The 18,441-nt window shown below is 43.6% G+C and overlaps 1 protein-coding gene across 5 annotated transcripts; it reads left to right on the top strand.

The window, feature by feature from the left end:
- The first annotated feature begins 7,126 nt into the window (after positions 1–7,126).
- On the top strand, positions 7,127–16,764 carry LOC117674863 (uncharacterized). 5 transcript variants are annotated; one of them, XM_060689611.2, is made up of 3 exons: positions 7,127–7,390; positions 11,824–11,881; positions 15,581–16,764. In XM_060689611.2, exons 1-3 carry the CDS (start codon positions 7,256–7,258, stop codon positions 16,630–16,632), a joined length of 1,245 nt encoding a protein of 414 aa, XP_060545594.1. In that variant the 5' UTR covers positions 7,127–7,255; the 3' UTR covers positions 16,633–16,764. The 5 variants fall into 5 exon arrangements, with proteins under 5 accessions (XP_060545594.1, XP_087745196.1, XP_060545593.1 ...); XM_087889070.1 differs by having other exon boundaries at positions 15,464–16,764; XM_060689610.2 differs by having other exon boundaries at positions 7,127–7,408.
- The last annotated feature ends 1,677 nt before the right edge of the window (positions 16,765–18,441 follow it).

Below are 18,441 nucleotides of genomic sequence, written 5' to 3'. Positions count from 1 at the left end.
CGATTTTACCCCGGACAAGGATTACAGGGTTGTAAAAGGAGTTTTTATATAACTATATTGAAAACTTTTATTAATCAATAAAGAAACAAGAAATGGATGGGATTCAAGCAATCCTGCATACAAGTGTCACATGTTCTTCATAAGCAATTTAATTTCTAAGAAAGCAGTGTGTCTTCTAAGCACAAATAAGTAATGTACTTTTTTCCTTTTTTTTTTCTTTTGGTTAGTCTTTTCTATGAAATTGTTTAAATATATTTTTTTTAAAAAATATAACAAAGCGCATATGTTAATTTATGTTCCTGAACAGCCACATAAATACCTGTATGTGATACTTGGCCTGGCACTGAAAAACAGTTTTTCAGAAATTAACTGCCCACTATGTAAATAAATATATGGATGAATGATAAAAAATTTTTTTTAAGAATTGTTGATACTGTACACTTTACTTGAGCCAGAAGATGGCAGCATTTATCTATTTCAGGTTGAAAAAGGAAAGTTTGGAAGGCTTGGTCTAATCAGCCTAAACTAAAAAACGAAATAAAATTACAGGAAATTAAAATTAAAAACTCCACTGCTTTAGGTGCTTATCAAACTTAGGAAGCTGGAACCACCCAAAAGTCAGATTCCTTGTTTTGGTTTTCCTGATAATTATAGAAGACAGGCTCAGCAAATTCAGATGCTTCCTTCTGGTGTTCCAGGATGAATTTAGATACCTCCTAAAGCTATTTATAAGAATAACCTTTTCTCTCAACTGACAAGACAGTAATTTCTTCAAAAGAAGAATGGTTTTGTTTACACACTGAACTTGCAAAGAAATACTGGGAGGTGATATGCTCAGCCTGCCAAAGATTTTTTTCAACATAGCTTTCCATTCCCAACTCCCCTCCAAACTTAGACAACCCCAATAGCAAGACGTATACCCTTCATTTGACTGAGAGATGGGAATACTTCCTCTGCCCTTTCTCATTTTCTAAAATTTTCTATAGTTCCACAACAGCGTGAATCACTTCCCCCTTTATATCAAGGTGCCATTTGGCATTGGAAGTGCCATTTTGACTACATAAACGTCAGAATTTAGAGTATTTGTTATCAGCATGGGTGTGTATGTATTTGTGTGAAACACATAACTTAAAGGTTTCAGGAAAGTAAAAAATAATGCCCTTTATCATTCCAAATGTAATTTAGGATGCTGCTACATTTATATCCTGCTTTATATCCTCGTCAGCCTTGTGAGGTAGTCCAGACAAAAAGCATACTTTATTGTAAGGTTATATTAAGAGAATCTTGCAAATCTGAAAATACATCTCACCCCAACCCTGTCTTTATAATATAAGAAACTAGGAAAGGCCCCTTCTAAGATGTTTGCATGCCAAACAAATCTTACTTCATTCTTTGATAAATGACAAAATTAGTGGGCCAGTGAAATGCTGAGGGTATAGTATGCTTGAATTTCAGTAGATTGCAACCTATTTCTTGATACAATAGAAAATGTGGATAGACAGCATCACCATCAGATGAATTTGTAGCTGGCTGACAAACCACACTCAATGTGTAGTCCTCAATAGAAACTACATCTATGTGGAAGGAAGTATGCCTTGGGGTACTATCTTAGCTCCAGTACTCTACAACATCTTCATAAATGATTTAGATAAAGAGGTAGAAGGGAAACTCATCCAATTTGTAGACGATATCAAACTAGGAGGATTAACCAACATTTTAAAATATAGGCTCAAGATCCAGAAAGATTTTAACAGACTTGAACACTGGGCCCTATTCAACAAAATGCAATTCAGTGGTTAGAAGAGTAAGGTACACTTAGGCAAGAAAAACCAAATGCACGGGTATAGAATAGGTGGAACCCAGCTCAATCATAATAACTGACAGTTATCCACTATCCACTAAGTCCTAGTGGTTGACCGCTTAAGTGTAAGCCAGCAATCTGCTACAGCTGTCAAAAAAGCCAATGCAGTCCTTGGTTGCATCAACAGAGGGATAGTATCAAGATCACATGAAGTATTAGTACTGCTATATACTGTCTTGGTAAAACTACACCTGGAATACTATGTCCAGTTCTGGTCACCAGAATACCAAAAAGATGTTTAGACTCTTTTCTGGAAAGAGCAACAAAGATGATCAGGGGGCTAGAGGCCAAAACAGAACAAACAGTTGCAAGAACTGGATATGTCTAGTCTAATAAACAGAAGGACCAGGAGTGACATAGCAGTCTTCCAATATTTGAGAGCTGTCACAAAAAAGGGGACAACCTATTCTCCAAAGTAACTGAGGGCAGCAAACACAACGGATGGAAACCTATCAAAGAGAGAGATCCAACCTAGAATTGAGAAATTTCCTGACAGAACAATTAAGCAGTAGAACAACTTGCCTTCAGAAATTGTGGGTGCTCCAATACTGGAAGCTTTCAAGAATATATTCCACAGCCATTTGTCCAGAATGGTATAGGGTCTCCTGCTTGGGCTGGGGTTGGACTAGAAGACTTTCAAAGTCCCTTCCAACTCTGTTATTCTGTATTCTGCCATGTGTTCATGCCTTCTGCAGACCCAGGTGCCATTTGTCTGGCCATTGTCTAATACATGGATCTTTCTCCTGTCTCTCAAGTCATCCCCACATATTACATTCCTCCAACACATACAGACACACATAGAGTGAGAGAGAATAACAGAGTTGGAAGGGACCTTGGAAGTCTTCTAATCTACACACCACCAACTCTGTGAACTAGGCTGGACTAAAAGCAGAACTGTCCCGAGGGCAACCAGGGAGCTTCTTGTCCACGTAAGCAATTTAATTAACAGGTGAAGGCATTCATGTTCTGCAGCCAACTTCATAAGATAAGTAGTCTGGCTAAGGTTGATGTTGAACCCTAAGGTACCACCATAGATTCGCTTGGCCCTCCTACTAAAAGCTTTGGTAGCTCAAGTAGACTTGAATGTTGGGATTTCTTTTCCCAATTCCCTAACTGTCACAGCACACTAGATATCTCCTGTAGCTCTGGCACTATGTGAGATATCTGTGGGGTATGAGCATTTTGAGACATTATATACTCCAAACCAGGAACTGGTTTGCAAATGATACAATTTAAAGAGTCTTCAAACTTGGGAACTTCAATTCAACATTCTGGGAGTTGGCCACATATCTTAAAGTTCCGAAGTTTGAGAATCACTAATCTGAAGGAATTGAAAGACAAAGGAACAGTCTACATAAGCACTGAGTAATTAATGTCTTCCTGAGCTGAATGCATATGCTAAGTAATTAATCATGAGGAGAAAATCTGTTCAGTTTAGGAAGGCAACAGTGCCAGCTGTTGCATCTTGTGCTTGACTTACAAATGATATTGCAAGACCAATAATATGTACCAAAAGTTACAAGCCTGGGAGGGCAAGAATCGCTTAACCTACATTAGTGGCCTTTTAAGCAGTGTGCAGCCGCCGCCAAAAAAGGCTAATACAATCTTGGGTTGTATAAGCAGAGGCATAGAATCAAGATCATATGAAGTATTAGTACCGCTTTATAAAACCCTAGTAAGACCACCACCTGGAATACTGCAACCAAACACCAGAGGGCAGGACAAGAAACAATGGTTGGAAACTAACCAAAGAGAGAAGCAATCTGGAATTAAGGAGAAACATCCTAACAGGGGGACAATTAACCAGTGGAACAACTTGCCTCCAGAAATCATGGGCGCTCCATCACTGGAGGTTTTTAAGAGGAGACCAGACCAGTGATAGTTAACCTTTTCGGCATCGAGAACTGAAACTGGAGTACATGCATGCGTGCTGGAGCACCGTAACCCGGAAGAGAGAAGCTGGCCAGTGCACATGTGCGGCGGCCAGCTGCTCTTCCGGGTTCCGTCATGAGCATGTGCGGCGGCTATCTGGTCCGGCGCGCATGCGCACCAGCAGCTTCTCTCTTCTGGATTCTGGTGCATGCCACCTCTGGCACATGTGCCATAGGTTAACCATCACAGGATTAGACAGTCATTTATCTGAAATAGTATAGGTTCTCCTTTTTGAGCAGAGAGCTGGACTAGAAGACCTCCAACATCCCTTCCAGCTCATTCTATTCTATTCAAGCAACTAGATTATTTTTGTAGGTATTACCATCCCTCAACTGCAAACACCTGAATGCTCACGAGATGGCAGTAAGAAGACACTAAAACTCTCTTTGGTGTCATTCAGGGCCACTCAGCTTTTTGTAGCCCAAATATGCTATGCCTATTTTTTCCAAAACGTGTATTTATGATACTGTATGTAATACAGATAGTCTTTGACTTACAACCATCCGTTCAGTAACCAGAGTTACAATGGCACTGAAAAAGGTAACTTACGACCATCTTCACACTTACGACCGTTACAACATTCCCATATCATGTGATCAAAATTCAGAGGCTTGGCACTTGGCATGTAGTGTTTAAAAGCACATAGACACAGACAAATAACAAAAGAATTGTGGAAATCAGCAGAACCCATTTAAAAAGCTATTCTGGCAAAACTCAGCAGGAATGACAGTTGCTTTACATCTTTAGCATCTCCCATTAAAAAGGTCTCCAATTGGGGTGCTGTCTGGTTACAGATTCTGGAAATCTCTAGCCAAAAGGATTGGCGCAGAATCGAAGGCCAATGAAGAATGGGACAGAATTATTGGGGAAGCTGGTCTCATATTGTGCCCTGTCATCTTACCCATCCAAATAAGGTAAAGCAAAATAAGGAAATGAAAAGAAAATTGACAAATTCCATGTGAGCTTTTAATGAGTGTACTCATTAGACATGGGCTGCATGGCATGAATATTAAGCAGATCCTGTAGAGAAATTGAGAGAGGACCTTGGGGAAGATATGAAAGAGACATTAAAGGAGGGAAGAAGCCTTTAAGGAGGGATCTGAAGATGAGATTACACTCTCCAGAGCAGTGTTTCTCAATGGGGCAACTTTGAGGATGTGCGGACTTCAACTCCCAGAATTCCCCAGCCAGCATTGCTGGCTGAGGAATTCTGGGAGTTGAAGTCCGCACATCTTCAAGTTGTCATGGTTACGAAATACTGCTCCAGAGATCGAAGTGAGGGTGAAGAATATAAAATAACTCTGCCTTGTTTTCAGGACTGGAAGCCATCTTTTGCCTTGGGCCTTCAGGCCTGCCACATTTAGCACTGTGGGAAACTGAGAGGGGGGATTGTATGGAGCAGGGGAGATATAAAGTCATAACTACATTCCTTTCTCAGAGTGTCAAGGACATCTTGCCCTGCACCTGGAGGGGTGTGACTGGGAGGCATCTCCAGATGGGACAGTGCTTTGATTGAACCATATGATAACGTGGGTACTGGGCAGGGACTTGGACTTTCCTTTGGGTAGGGAAAACCTGGAAGCTTTCAGATTCGGGTTTTCCCAGATGTGCCAATATGACATCTCTAATAAAATGAAACTTTGAGGAACTTCAAGCCTCGGAATCTTCTTTTGTTGGGGGTGTTACTTGGAACCCTGACACCTTGATTTTTGTTTTGACAGATTTTGTTTGGACAGGCAATCAAGATTCTGTTCTATTTTACAACAATAATAAAGCAGCATTCCTAGAATCCCTGCCATGTATTTCTTGACCTGGCCTACCTCAAAGGGCTGATGTAAACCCTGAATGCCCATCTAAGGCTTGTTTCTCCCTGTTATGACCTCATCTACCAGGTCTTTGGCCAGCCATCAGAATTATACCTAAAACCAAAGGGATGCACGAATTTAAGGAAAGCTGCTCTCTCAGAAAGAAAATCTCAAAAAGCCTCATATTCACTGTTCAAGAAGTGCTTTCTGGCATTTCAGGAGATAATAGCATCCCTCTAGCTTTTGGGACAAGAATAATAAAAATTCTCAATTTGTGATAACATCTTCTCCTTCTTCCAATGAGTTTAGGATGATAAGAAGCATCACTTCATTAGGCTAAACAGGAATTGGCCAGTGGTGAAATTCAGCCGGTTATATCCGGTTCAGGAGAACCGGTAGCACCGGCTGTGGGAGGCTCCGCCCACTCACCCAGATGTCATCACGTCCAATTTTTGACCCTCTGTGCTTGTGTGAAGGAGGCGTGCACGCTCACATTTGCAAACTGGTAGCAAAAGTAAGTGGATTTCACCCCTGGAATTGGCCCCAAAGATCCATTTCTCCAGTATGATCTGGGAATAAATGCCGCATTTTTCTCTGTATAAGACAATACTGAAAAATGTTTACCTAAAAAGGGAGGGGTGTCTTATACATGGGGGGGTGAGGGGTGGGAGGAGAACCGTGGTTGCAAGACTGCCAATACCTTATCTCTGCAAACTACCCTCATGAGCAAAACTTCTGATTGCAGTGACAAGCTAACAGGTTTCCTCCAATCATGAGCCCTATGTAACTGATGTCAGCTCATGCTGCAGAGAGCGTGTAGCCAGTGCCCACATGCAACAGGCAGCGATAATGTCGGAGCGTTCTGAACCCATACAAATCAGTGGTGGGTTGCCCCCGGTTCGCACCGGTTCTATAGAACCGGTTCTAAAACCGACGGGAGGCTCCGCCCACCAACCCCGACATCATCAGAATGTCTTCTGCGCATGCGCAGAAGAGCGCACGCTCGTGGCCCTATTGCAAACCGGTAGTAAAGGTAAGTAGAACCCACCCCTGATACAAATGTCAGAAAACAAAAAAATAGGTACCGGTAAGCAAACGTCTTACTCTGCAAAATAAATGTCTTCTATTTAATGTTTAAAATATTGATTTCTGAATTTTGGGTAAGAAAAATAGGGAACGTCCTAAATATGGGGGGGGCGTCTTCTAGATGGAAAAATATGGTAAGTGAACATGACGCTTCCTCCTGGCCTCAATGGTTCAAGTGATGGAGTTCTTGACTGAGTATGGGACGTTAACACAGCCGCTACAGCTTAGCATGATTTGAAAAGAACGTCACCGTAGGTTGTCCACCAAACCTTAGGCTTCAAAGACTTATACGGTGTGACCTCTATCCAATGGATGAAGACCTCTTGTAGCCTTGTAGAAGACTTCTGATTGGTCAACCAAGACAATTCTAGCTTGACTCACCAGTGAAGAAATGACACAGGAATTCTGTCACAAAGGCTTGTGCAGAGGCTTGGACTCATCCACCCTTTGGAGATTTTCCACAGCTGCAGCTGGCGCTGTGCCTGCAGCCGGCAACACAGCCATGACAAGGAAGATGCTCTTCTGATTCTCAACTTGCCCATTTTGGTTTTGTTTTTTCCCCTTACCAACCATGGCCGTGCCGGGGGACAAGGTGTACAACAGTTGCCTCCCTTTTGGTGAGACCCATCAGAAGCTCTTAGCCACCATTCTGATTGTGTTGGGCCTTTTTGCTTTACTGGAATATGCCGTTAAACTGATTGCCTTGGTAAGCAAAATGAATCAGGTGGGTGTTAACACATGTCCTCACAAGCTGGATGGGCTGCAGGGAATATTTGGCCTTCTGAATTGTGGGCATTGGGTGAGCATCACTGGGCATTAAGGCTTCTAAGAGCTTCTCTACTGGATCTAAGAACCTCTTCTGAATATAAGCTTTTCTGCTGAGATGCTTCTTCTCCAAAGCAAATGATCATAGTTAAAACAAGGTTTCTTCTTTCCTGAGTGATGGTGGTGAAGGCGTGAATTAGGTCTAGGTTTACAAGGCAAGTAAATAGTGAGCACTAAAGATGATCAAGATGCAGCATGTTCCAACAGGAAGCCAATTTGGTTAATCCCAGAAAAAAAAATACTGTATTTTTCGGAGTATAAGACGCACCTTAGTTTTTGGGGAGGAAAATAAGAAAAAAGCTGATTGGCAGGTGGATCGGCCTCCCGGAATACCCCCAATCAGCTGTTCTCAGAGGTGAATTTTAGCAACAGGTTCCTTGGTTGTGAGCTCTGTGCCTTGGTTTTTTTTTCTGCCTCTGAAACTTCTGAAACTTCTGAAACTTTTTTTTCTGCCTCTGAAAGCCTCCGAAACAGAGCTTCAGAAAAAAAGCCTCTGAAGCTCTGTTTGGGGGCTTCTTTTCTGAAGCTTCATTTCTGATGCTTTTTTCAGCCTCTGAAACCTTCGTTTGAGAAGCTGGGCGGGGCTACATTCAGAGTATAAGACGCACCCAGATTTTCACCTTCTTTTTTGGGGGGAAAAGGTGCATCTTATACTCCGAAAAATATGGTAAGTAGTCTCAACCTGATTGGTACTGGGATAAGATATCACCAGAACAGGGGTGTCAAACTCACAATGACACGTCGTCATGTGACGTATCAGAACTTTTTTTCTCTTCACTAAAATGGGGGTGGGGGTGGCCAGTGCATGATGTATCCGGCCTGTGTCACAGCTTGACACCCCTGTGCTAGAAGATCAGCACAGGAGACTAGAATGGGGAGCTAAAGAAACTTTGCAAGATGGCAATGAAAACCACTTCTAAATGGCTGCCAAGAGGGCAAAGGGGACTTGAAGTCCCAAGTATCAAGTTGACAGAACAAAGTTTTACTTTTTAAACAAACAATAAGAAGAAAAAAGGGTTCTGCTAAAAAAGGCCTGTTATAAAGGTTTTCCTTACAAAGAAAATCCTGGTGAATTGCCTCAGAATCAAAAGAAATGAGACATAGGCGATACAAACACAGATCCCCAATAATTCAATTTTCTAAAAAAACAAAACCACTCAGGACTGACTGACTACTAAGTTACACTTGGCTTTCTCCTATGAGAGTCAGAGGGATGTACATTTAATATTAGTGAGAGTATGTTAGCCTTTAAAAAAGGGACGAGGTGGCTCAGCGGCTAAGACGTTGAGCTTGTCGATCGAAAGGTCGGCAGTTCAGCGGTTCGAATCCCTAGTGCCGCGTAACGGGGTGAGCTCCCGTTACTTGCCCCAGCTTCTGCCAACCTAGCAGTTCGAAAGGACGTAAAAAATGCAGGTAGAAAAATAGGGATCACCTTTGGTGGGAAGGTAACTGTTCCATGCACCTTTGGCATTTAGTCATGCCGGCCACATGACCACGGAGATGTCTTCGGACAGCGCTGGCTCTTCGGCTTTGAAACAGAGATGAGCACCGCCCCCTAGAGTCGGGAACGACTAGCACATATGTGCAAGGGGAACCTTTACCTTTACCTTTACGTTAGCCTTTCAACAATTACAAAAACACTTTTCCTTTAACTCACAAAAAGCTTCTAACACAGCAGGCTTCTATTTGTCAGCATTTTGGCCCTGCAAAAATGTGTATATGAATTAAAGTGACAAAAAACAGACCTAGATAAAGGAGAGGAATATAAATTGATTGCATTTATACAGCTGCCCAACTCAGGGAGACAAATAGCAGATCTGGGTAAGGGAGGAGAATATATACAGTATTTATTGATTTATTTATTACAGGGATTTACCCAGCCGCTGAACTCAAGAAGCATGGGCAGCATACAAAAAACATTAAGCAAGAAAAAAAGAATCCCAAAGCGTACATCGTTTGTAAAAATAATTCAAATATGCAAAATGACGAACTGACAGAATAGATTAAAACAACGGATGCTATAGGGCATGAGTGTCTAACCTTTTGGCTTGCCTGGGCAACATCAAGTGAAGAGGAATAGTGTTGGGCCACATATAAAATACGTAATATAGTTTTATAATATACAATCACATAATGTTAAAACTTTATGATCTTGTGGGGTCACATTACCTGAGATCCATGGTGGCATGTAGTCCGTGGGCTGTGGGTTGGCCGTGCCTCCTGTAGGGGATTCTACTCATCTAGACCAATGTTGAAATGTAAAATTTGTTACTACCAGTTCTGTGGGCGTGGCTTGGTGGTGGTGGTGGTAATGTGACTGGGTGGGTGTGGCCAACTTTTTTTTTTTTTTACTTTTAAAAGCATTTTTTCTACAACCTTAAGAGGTTGCAGAAAAAAATGGTTTTAGAAGCCTCTGACAATCAGGCAACTCAGCTGGGATCACCAGAGGCTTTTAAAGGCTTTTTTTTTTCCTAGAACCTCTTTGGCCGGAGGTTGCAGAAAAAAAATGCGGCTCAACTGGGCATGGGGGGAGAGGAGCAGGGATTTTTGCTACCGATACTCCGAACCACCTGCCGCCATCGCTACTGGATCCAGCGATCCAGTCTGAACCAGGAGCATTTCACCCCTGATCTAGACCCAAATGTCTAGGAAGACCGCAGTCTTCACTGCCTTGCTAAAGGCAGCAAAGATGGAACCAATTGTACATTGGAGAGAAGACAGTTCCATTGGAAGGTGACAACCACACAAAATGCACATCACTTTAATATCATGACATGGCAACCCTTAAAAATGAGGGGACCAGCACCATGGCATCCCCATGGGAATTTATGGTGCAGGCAGATAATCTTCTGAACGGATGGTCCCACAGTTATCCCAGTCCTATATCATGAAGGGTTTAAGGTGATAACCAGCACCTTGAATTGCATCCTACTGGAATGCAGCTCTCGGAGCAATCATGTTACATGGGTGTAATGACCTGTGCCCATAAGTACCCAGGCTGCTGCATATGAACCCCTGGAGGCTTCTAAATGACCTTCAAGAGCAGCCCCACATAGAGAACAATGCATTAATCGAATCAGGAGGTAAATAAGGCATGAGTCCCTATGAGCAAGGTCTCCTGGTGTCATTTATTTGTAAAATTTATTACACGGTGTAACTCTTATCCAGGCGCTACTAGACCCAGATTGAATTCCTCTTCACCAAACTACTGTCATGGCCCAATTCTAGGAGCCCTATAGCTGTTGAAAAACTAAAAGTAGAAATTTCAAAGATGCTTTTTCAAGAGGCAGCTGGACTTTCTGGTTTTTCTTTGAAGACGTTTCGCTTCTCATCCAAGAAGCTTTTTCAACGCTGAAGAAGCTTCTTGAATAAGAAGCGAAACGTCTTCAAAGAAAAACCAGAACGTCCAGTTGCCTCTTGAAAAAGCATCTTTGGGACAACCATGACCTGGATGACTGAGAATCTCCATAGACATAAATGTAGAAATATGGGAGAATCCAAACTGTGATTTCCTGAAGTTTTGAAACTACATAATGACTCTTGCTAATGACTCTTCTTGATAAGTAGAACAGGTTGTGAGTGTTCATTCAGTAGGAAGCTATGAGGAACCTTTACTGTCTCAAATTTGGGACAGCCACTGATACTCAGAACAGCGGTGTCAAGCAGAGGGATAAACAGGCCAATTGCCACCCATGCATTGGGTTTAAAAGGACATATATAGAGAGAGGCATCCTGCCCCCGAACTACACTTTCCAGCATCCCTTCTTATACGCTATACTGTTGGGGAATCTGTGGATTGTAGTTGAATCCCCAGTCCTATTCTGGGCAGTTGTGGATGTGGTAGTTGTGTCTATATGCAATGACTAATGTCTTTAGGATTCCATATTGGTTACTGTCATCGGTATCCAAAAGAATCTATATTTTGTCCTTTTTATTAGAAGATGGTATTTGCTTTCCACCCAGGCAATGAATAGGAGGAGGAAGCCTTCAGGAATGTCCAACTAAAGCATGGAAGGCACCCTCTGCCAGGCCACCCATAAACCAGCAAAGGCCTGTTCCCTGGGCTGCCCATTCTTCCTATTCCAGCTAATTCTCACGTTATAACTGCAGGAGTTCAGGGCAGTCACCTAGATGGAAAATAACCACAGCATCATCTCATATAATTTGACTTAAGTTCTTCCAATTTTACTCAAGAGGATCAGAAAACGGGGCTGGGGGTCTGATGAGCAATGAACCATTGGGGAAGACCCCAAATATTTCAGTATGTTAAGTTACTTAATTTAATGCGGTATTTCTCTCTCTCTCTCTCTTCAGTTATGGATTACCTTTCCCCCATTCCTGAGGAAAATATATGATTTTTTCTTCAAGAAAGGTATTTTATAGATGCATAAAAAGTAGGAGGGGAAACAACCAAATTCCCTTTTCTTTCCCCCCAGCCAATTCTTTTTTCTTCAGCCTTCACAAATCACCAGCTAAATTCACATATGACACAGAGTTGTAATGAGCTCTAGTTGGTTTTGCTTTAACATGCTTGCACAAAACCACACAACCATAGCTTATTCAATATAGCATTCAGTAAACTTGGCTTAATACAAGCTATGAACTAGGTCACAGAAAACTGGAGTAATTCATAACCAAAAATACCAAAAGATCCTACTCAAAGAAACAGTTGTGGAGTGAAAACTCTCAGTAAATTGTAACATTACTTTAACCATGGGTAAAGCTAAGGAAAACCCAAGATGAGGGGTCCTTGGTGCTTTGAGCTTGGTTGTTTTCTTGCAGACCTTTCATTACCCAAAATATTAATCAGAGCTAATAATCCAGCCATCCACTCTCCACTATAGAACACAGAATTCTATAGAAAGGCCTCAACTATAACAACAGGTGATGTCAATGGCCTGAATTTTTTTTGTAGCCTTAGGAGGATTTAAAACGGCTAAACTTCCCAGAGGCCCAAGAAAACTTCAGACAAACTATCATTCCACAGACAGAAGGAGATGAGAACAGGATCGACTTACAGCAGAGGATAGAGAAGCCCTCAGAAGCCTAAAAAAAGGGCCAGACCAGTGGTGAAATTCAAAATTTTTTTTACTACCAGTTCTGTGGGCGTGGTTTGGTGGGTGTGGCAGGGGAAGGATACTGCAAAATCCCCATTCCCTCCCCACTCCTGGGGGAAGGATATTGCAAAATCTCCATTCCCACCATTCTCTGGGGACAGCCAGAGGTGGTATTTGCCGGTTCTCTGAACAACTCAAAATTTCCGCTACCGGTTCTCCAGAACCTGCTGGATTTCACCCCTGGGCCAGACCATCATTATCCTACCAGCAAACCCTGAACCACGATTATTGTGGACAGATCATAATATCTACAAAAAAACAAAAAACAAAAAAATTAAGACTACTATTCCTGGTGCTGTTACCTAGTTTGGGTAATGAAACATCTGCAAGAAAACAACCAAGCTCAGCGACAGCAGCCTCATTTCACCCCCCCCAGCTGAAAATATTCCTCTTTATTGAAAACCCAAAACCATCTCACCCTTGAACTGAAAACAAAATTGAGGCATCCTGTTGGCAGAAAACAATGGCCAACGCATGTTTGTGTCACCATTAGGTGTAATGCGTTAGGGAAAATAACCTGAGGGCCTTTCTCTACTGCTGATACAAAGGGCTGTTGCTTGAAATGGCAAAAAAAAAAAAAATTAGGCAGCTTCCCTATTGCTGATCCCTATCCTGCCTCTGCCTTGACTCACTGCTGAACTGTGCCATCCTGATTTTGCCTCTGCCGTGTGATAAGCAGGAACTGGTTGATTCCGCGGGCTTTGCTCTTCTCCTCCTGCTTACGTCCGCCAATCATGGGGCTGTAGTAGAACAGGAGAAATGTGGCTGCAGGACCCTGTCATCTTCAGTCTCCCCTTTACCCCATTCTGGATAAAGCTGGCTTGTTTGAAAGAACAAGAAAAATAGGTCAGAGTAAATAAGGCAGCTGAGTCATAGGGACGCTTATTTAGAATGCTTCCATTCACACCCAAACACACACCTTTCTTCAGATAGGCAACAAATGCCAAATTCATGGGTATTTTGGCAATGGGGGGTGGGGGCCAGGAGGGTTTGGTCCTATTCATTCCATTGTTACTATTTTAGCTATGTCCTAAAATGGTAACGGCTGTAGATTTAAAGCACTTATCACACAGCCAGCTGAACAATGTAATGCTACTAACATCATCATGTTTCTACTCCCTGGAAGTAGAATAATGGGGCAGATGAGGCTGGTCAGGGAGTGTGGGGGTGGAGGAGCTCTTCCCATTAGCCTGAAAGAGTAAAGTTTAATTCCAATCCCACCCACAGTTGTTCACGTTGGACAATGATTGGTGACAAAGCATAATAGATCATGCACAACTTCTATCTGAATAGGGGAAAACACTGTTCACCGCACAGCTAAGGATGGCCTACAGTTGTCTCACTCATGAGCCAGAGAGAAGATTGAAAAAGTTCTAGGGGACAAAGCAGTGGTGGGATTCAAATAATTTAACAACTGGTTCTCTGCCCTAATGACCGGATGGGTGGGCGTGGCCAGGGCATGTGACAGACAGCACTCTGCCTCTTGCCCCCCCTGGGAGGAATAACGGGCCGTGGGGGGGCTGCCCCCCCATACCCCATTTTGGGCCTAGTAGGCCTCCCTGCAGCCTCCTGGGAGCCAAAACAGGCTGCAGGGGGAGGGGTGCCACCCCCTGCCCCCACACCCTGTTTTAGGCCTAGTAGGCCTCCCTGCAGCCTCCTGGGAGCCAAAACAGGCTGCAGGGGGAGATGTGCCGTACCTCCCGCCGCACCCTGTTTTAGGCCTAGTAGGCCTCCCTGTAGCCTCCTGGGAGCCAAAACGGGCTGCGGAGGGACTCCTGGAAGGGGTGGGGCTGGCCAGCCAGCAATTTAACAACCGGTTTGCCCAAACCGGCCTGAACTGGCTGAATCCCACCACAGGGACAAAGCCAAGGGAAAAAAAGGATGGGAAAAAAAGGATGTTTGACAATGTTGATGTTGTGGTTAGGTGCAAATGGGAAATGGCCTTAAGATTAGATTGTGAACTAATTGTTAAGATCCACTTTTTTGCCACACTGATGTGCCTTGTAGATGTTTAGACCACAATGCCCATCCTAGCCAGCTGACTGGTTAGAACAACAAAACAAGCACATGAGTGATTCAGAGAGAGTGAATAAGGAAGTATCTACATTGTACTTGCTAATTTCCCATGGTGGCTCTCATAGCCACTTTTCAGAGTCAGCAATTAACCCCATAGCTAGGGGTCATCGGTATAGGAGGTGGCTTAGCACATGATCCCGCCAGATCCAGGGAGATCCCTTTGCTGAGCCTATGGATCAACTATGGGTTTGTTTCATGTTCTCTTCACTGTTTTTCCAGAGAATTCTAGGAAACTCATCTTTCCTTTCTCCCCACCCCCCACCCCCATCTCACATTCATTGCTTCCATAATAGGTAAAATAATAGGACTAGCTCTTGACTATTGCTCGGTCAAGAATTCAATAAATTGTGGGTACAAAACAGAGTGAGCCACAACTCTATCAGGCAAGCTCCCAGAGATTCTGGGAGATGTAACTGAGCAAGGATATTGCTGAATTACGCCTCTAGCTATTCCAAAAGTGCTTTTTTTTTTCCCCAAGAGACAACTGGACTTTCTGGTTTTCCTTTGAAGACGTTTCGCTTCTCATCCAAGAAGCTTCTTCAGCTCTGACTTCCATTCCCCGCTATCCTGTCAGAGCTGAAAAAGCTTCTTGGATGAGAAGCGAAACATCTTCAAAGGAAAACCAGAAAGTCCAGTCGTCTCTTGGAGAATAAAAAAAAAAGCACCTTTAGGACAACCATACACCTCTAGCTGTGAGATGCCTTTCATGATTTTTCTTGCCCGTTTTTGAGGTTTTTAGGCTGCTTCTCCTTGGTTTGCAGGCAGTCGACTGCTCAAAACCATGAAGATTATCTCCAGCAGCAAGAGGCTATGGAAAGAATCAGCCCTTTTCAGGAGCCAGAAAAAGTCCTCAACCCTGCGCTTCCGTTGCATTGTAGATCCTGTGAAAGTGACTGTGAAAATCGGCAACCCCCACGAGTCCAAAGCCTTCTCCACTCAGCTGGGCAGGAAAAACAAGGCCTACTATTCTGGGGAATGGTCAAGCCACCATGACACGGATGACAAGAAAGCCAGTTGGCACAAGAACGAACACCTCCAGGACAGCCAAGGAAGCTCCCACCTATCTGACCCCGAGACTCCCCAGCCGGCGTGTCCTGTGGGATCGGTTGCTTCCTGGGTCCGTTTCAGCTTCAGCTCGCCAGTACGCACCCCTGACACGGTAAACAGTTCGGCCAACTATGGCGTTTTGGCAAGGAGCCACCAAAGGGCCACGGGCGATAAGCTGCAGAGTTCAGAAGTGACAGGAGGTAGTTCCCACGGGCAACGCTTCTTGACACGCTCTGTGGGCCTAAACACAGATGGCCCTGCTCCCCACCACTTAACTCAGCCCCACGAGCCCTTTCATCATCCAAACAGTGAGACCAATTTCATCCCCAGCCCAATCTTACCTGGTCCCCGGCGGGTGCTGTATTCTACCTTTGCTCCAGATACGGCATCTAGGACCCACCTTAATGCTGAGGAATATGTCTACCCACATTCTCCCAGAGGTCATCAGCCCCGTCTTGGCCTAGAGTGGCATCAGCACTTGCCAACAGCACAGCAAGCAGAGGTCTATGTCTATCTGGTCAGTCCACCCCACCCTAGAGCAGAACACCGTCCTGAGCAACCCAACCAAGCATTCCCAACCTCTCAGGCCATCTCCAGGAAGGAAATGCTGGAGAACAGAATCTCCCTTAACCAAAGCAGGGGCGGCAGCAATCAAGGCCCTGCGGTCCAAGGGGGCAGCGATTCCAATAAGCCACGCAAAAGCATCTGGGAGAGAAAGCGCCAGAGAAGATCACTGCAGCCAACCTCAGACCATGAGAAGTTAGTAGGGAGCAACGGTGGAGTTAACGTCGGGACCCATGAGCCGTTTTCTCATAGCCCATCTCTCTTGGTTGATAGAGGGAAGGAAGGTCTTGATGCAACTCCACCCAACATTGCCAGCTGAAGATACCCAACGGTCCTTTTGGGCTCTGGAGATCAGGTGGAATTCTTGAGGAAGAAACAGCCTTTCCTGCTGCTTCCCTCAACACTTCGGCGCATATCTGGGGTCATTAAAATAAAGGCAAAGCACAAAGCATTTATGGAGTGTAATTCATAAAGCACCGTATTGGTCTGGTAAAGGTACAGAACCAGTCCCGTTGATAGGCTAATCCAAAATGATAGCCCAGATCCTCAGCAACTAGGTCCCAAAGGAGCTTCCCCCGCTCCCCGCCTCCCCACAGGAGGCAACTGGATTTTGTTTTTCTTTGAAGATGTTTATCATTATCTGAAGGCATCATCCATCTCCAGTCTACAACACAGTTCTTTCAACAGTTCCAAGTAGGCTCCACACCCGTTTGCACCATTCAGGTGACCCTGATGACACAGATAAACCTCCAGGTGGCCTTAACAACTCGACTTGCTAAAAGAATGCAAAAATGGCCAGCTGTCTACAAGGTGTATAAATCTTTCCATTCCCCACCATCCAATCAGAGCTGAAGAAGCTTCTTGGATGAGAAGTGAAAACTCTTCAGAGAAAAACAAGAATGTCCAGTTGCCTCTTGAAAAAAAAGCACCTTTGGGACAACCATGACCTGGATGACTGAGAATCTCCATAGGTCCTTTGTTGCAGAAGTTATTTGAGACTTTGAAGGTTTTAAAGAAAGAATAATAATCTCCTCTCCAACTTGTAAGAACATACGTAATCCTGCTGTATTAGGCTAAAAGACAATCCAACTCAGCATTGTGTCTCACACTAGTCAACCAGATGCTTTCAGAAAGCTCACAAATAAAGGCAGGAGGATTAAAAACCTCTCCTCCATGGGTGCTTCTCAGCTGCTGGTGTTCCAGGAATGCCTATTTTTAGAAGGAAAAAAATAGAATAACAGAGTTGGAAGGGACCTTGGAGGTCTTCTAGTCCAACCCCCTGCTTAGGCAGAAAACCTTACACCACTTCAGACAAATCCAACATCTTCTTAAAAACTTCACAACTTCTGGAGACAAGTTGTTCCACTGATTAATTGTTCTAACTGTCGGGAAATTTCTCCTTAGTTCTAAGTTGCTTCTCTCCTTGACTAGCTTCCATCTATTGCTTCTTGTCCTGCCCTCAGATGCTTTGGAGAATCGCTTGACTCCCTCTTCTTTGTGGCAGCCCCTGAGATATTGGAAGACTGCTATCATATCTCCCCTAGTCCTTCTTTTCATTAAACTAGACATACCCAGTTCCTGCAGCCATTCTTCATATGTTTTAGCCTCCAGTCACCTAATCATCTTTGTTGCTTTTTTCGTGATATGAAACAGTTGTCAAGATCAATAGCTACATGCAGCCCCATCTCGCTTTGAAATCAGCAGATTCCACTTGACCATAGAATTTTAACTTCTCTTTATTGATCCTACAACTGTCCACACCATCAACTAACCCTAACTTCTAACTTTGGGGAGGGGAGGGGGAGGATTCTATCCATGTTTTCTACAGCACAGGCTATTTTGTCCTATCTGATGCAGAGCTTCTCACATCACCAAATATAGGTGCTTTCTGATGGATATCACTCATTGCTGGCATGCATAGAACCAGTACAACTGAAGCTTTTATTTTCTACCAGAATGAGAAAAGGGAGTTCTGTACAGTAATCTTGGTTTAGTTTTTGAATGTAACAAAATACAGGTAGTCCTTGACTTATGACCACAATTGAGCCCAGAATTTATGTTGATAAGTGAGTTTTGCTCCATTTTCTTGCCACGTTTGTTAAGTGAAATCACTGCAGTTATTAAATTA

The sequence above is a fragment of the Pantherophis guttatus genome, chromosome 3 (assembly GCF_059756535.1).
Source record: "Pantherophis guttatus breed Tessera chromosome 3, ASM5975653v1, whole genome shotgun sequence".
Lineage (NCBI taxonomy): Eukaryota > Metazoa > Chordata > Lepidosauria > Squamata > Colubridae > Pantherophis > Pantherophis guttatus.
Note: the sequence above shows the minus strand (reverse complement) of the source record. Positions and strands in the feature narration are given on the sequence as shown.

Bases quoted from the DNA above. Each gene is read 5' to 3' on its own strand.
- LOC117674863 (XM_087889069.1), top strand. From the start codon at position 7,256: ATGGCCGTGCCGGGGGACAAGGTGTACAACAGTTGCCTCCCTTTTGGT. The intron at 7,409-11,823 runs GTGGGTGTTAAC...CTCTCTCTTCAG, and splicing joins TGGTAAGCAAAATGAATCAG to TTATGGATTACCTTTCCCCC. The intron at 11,882-15,463 runs GTATTTTATAGA...CTTGGTTTGCAG, and splicing joins TGATTTTTTCTTCAAGAAAG to GCAGTCGACTGCTCAAAACC.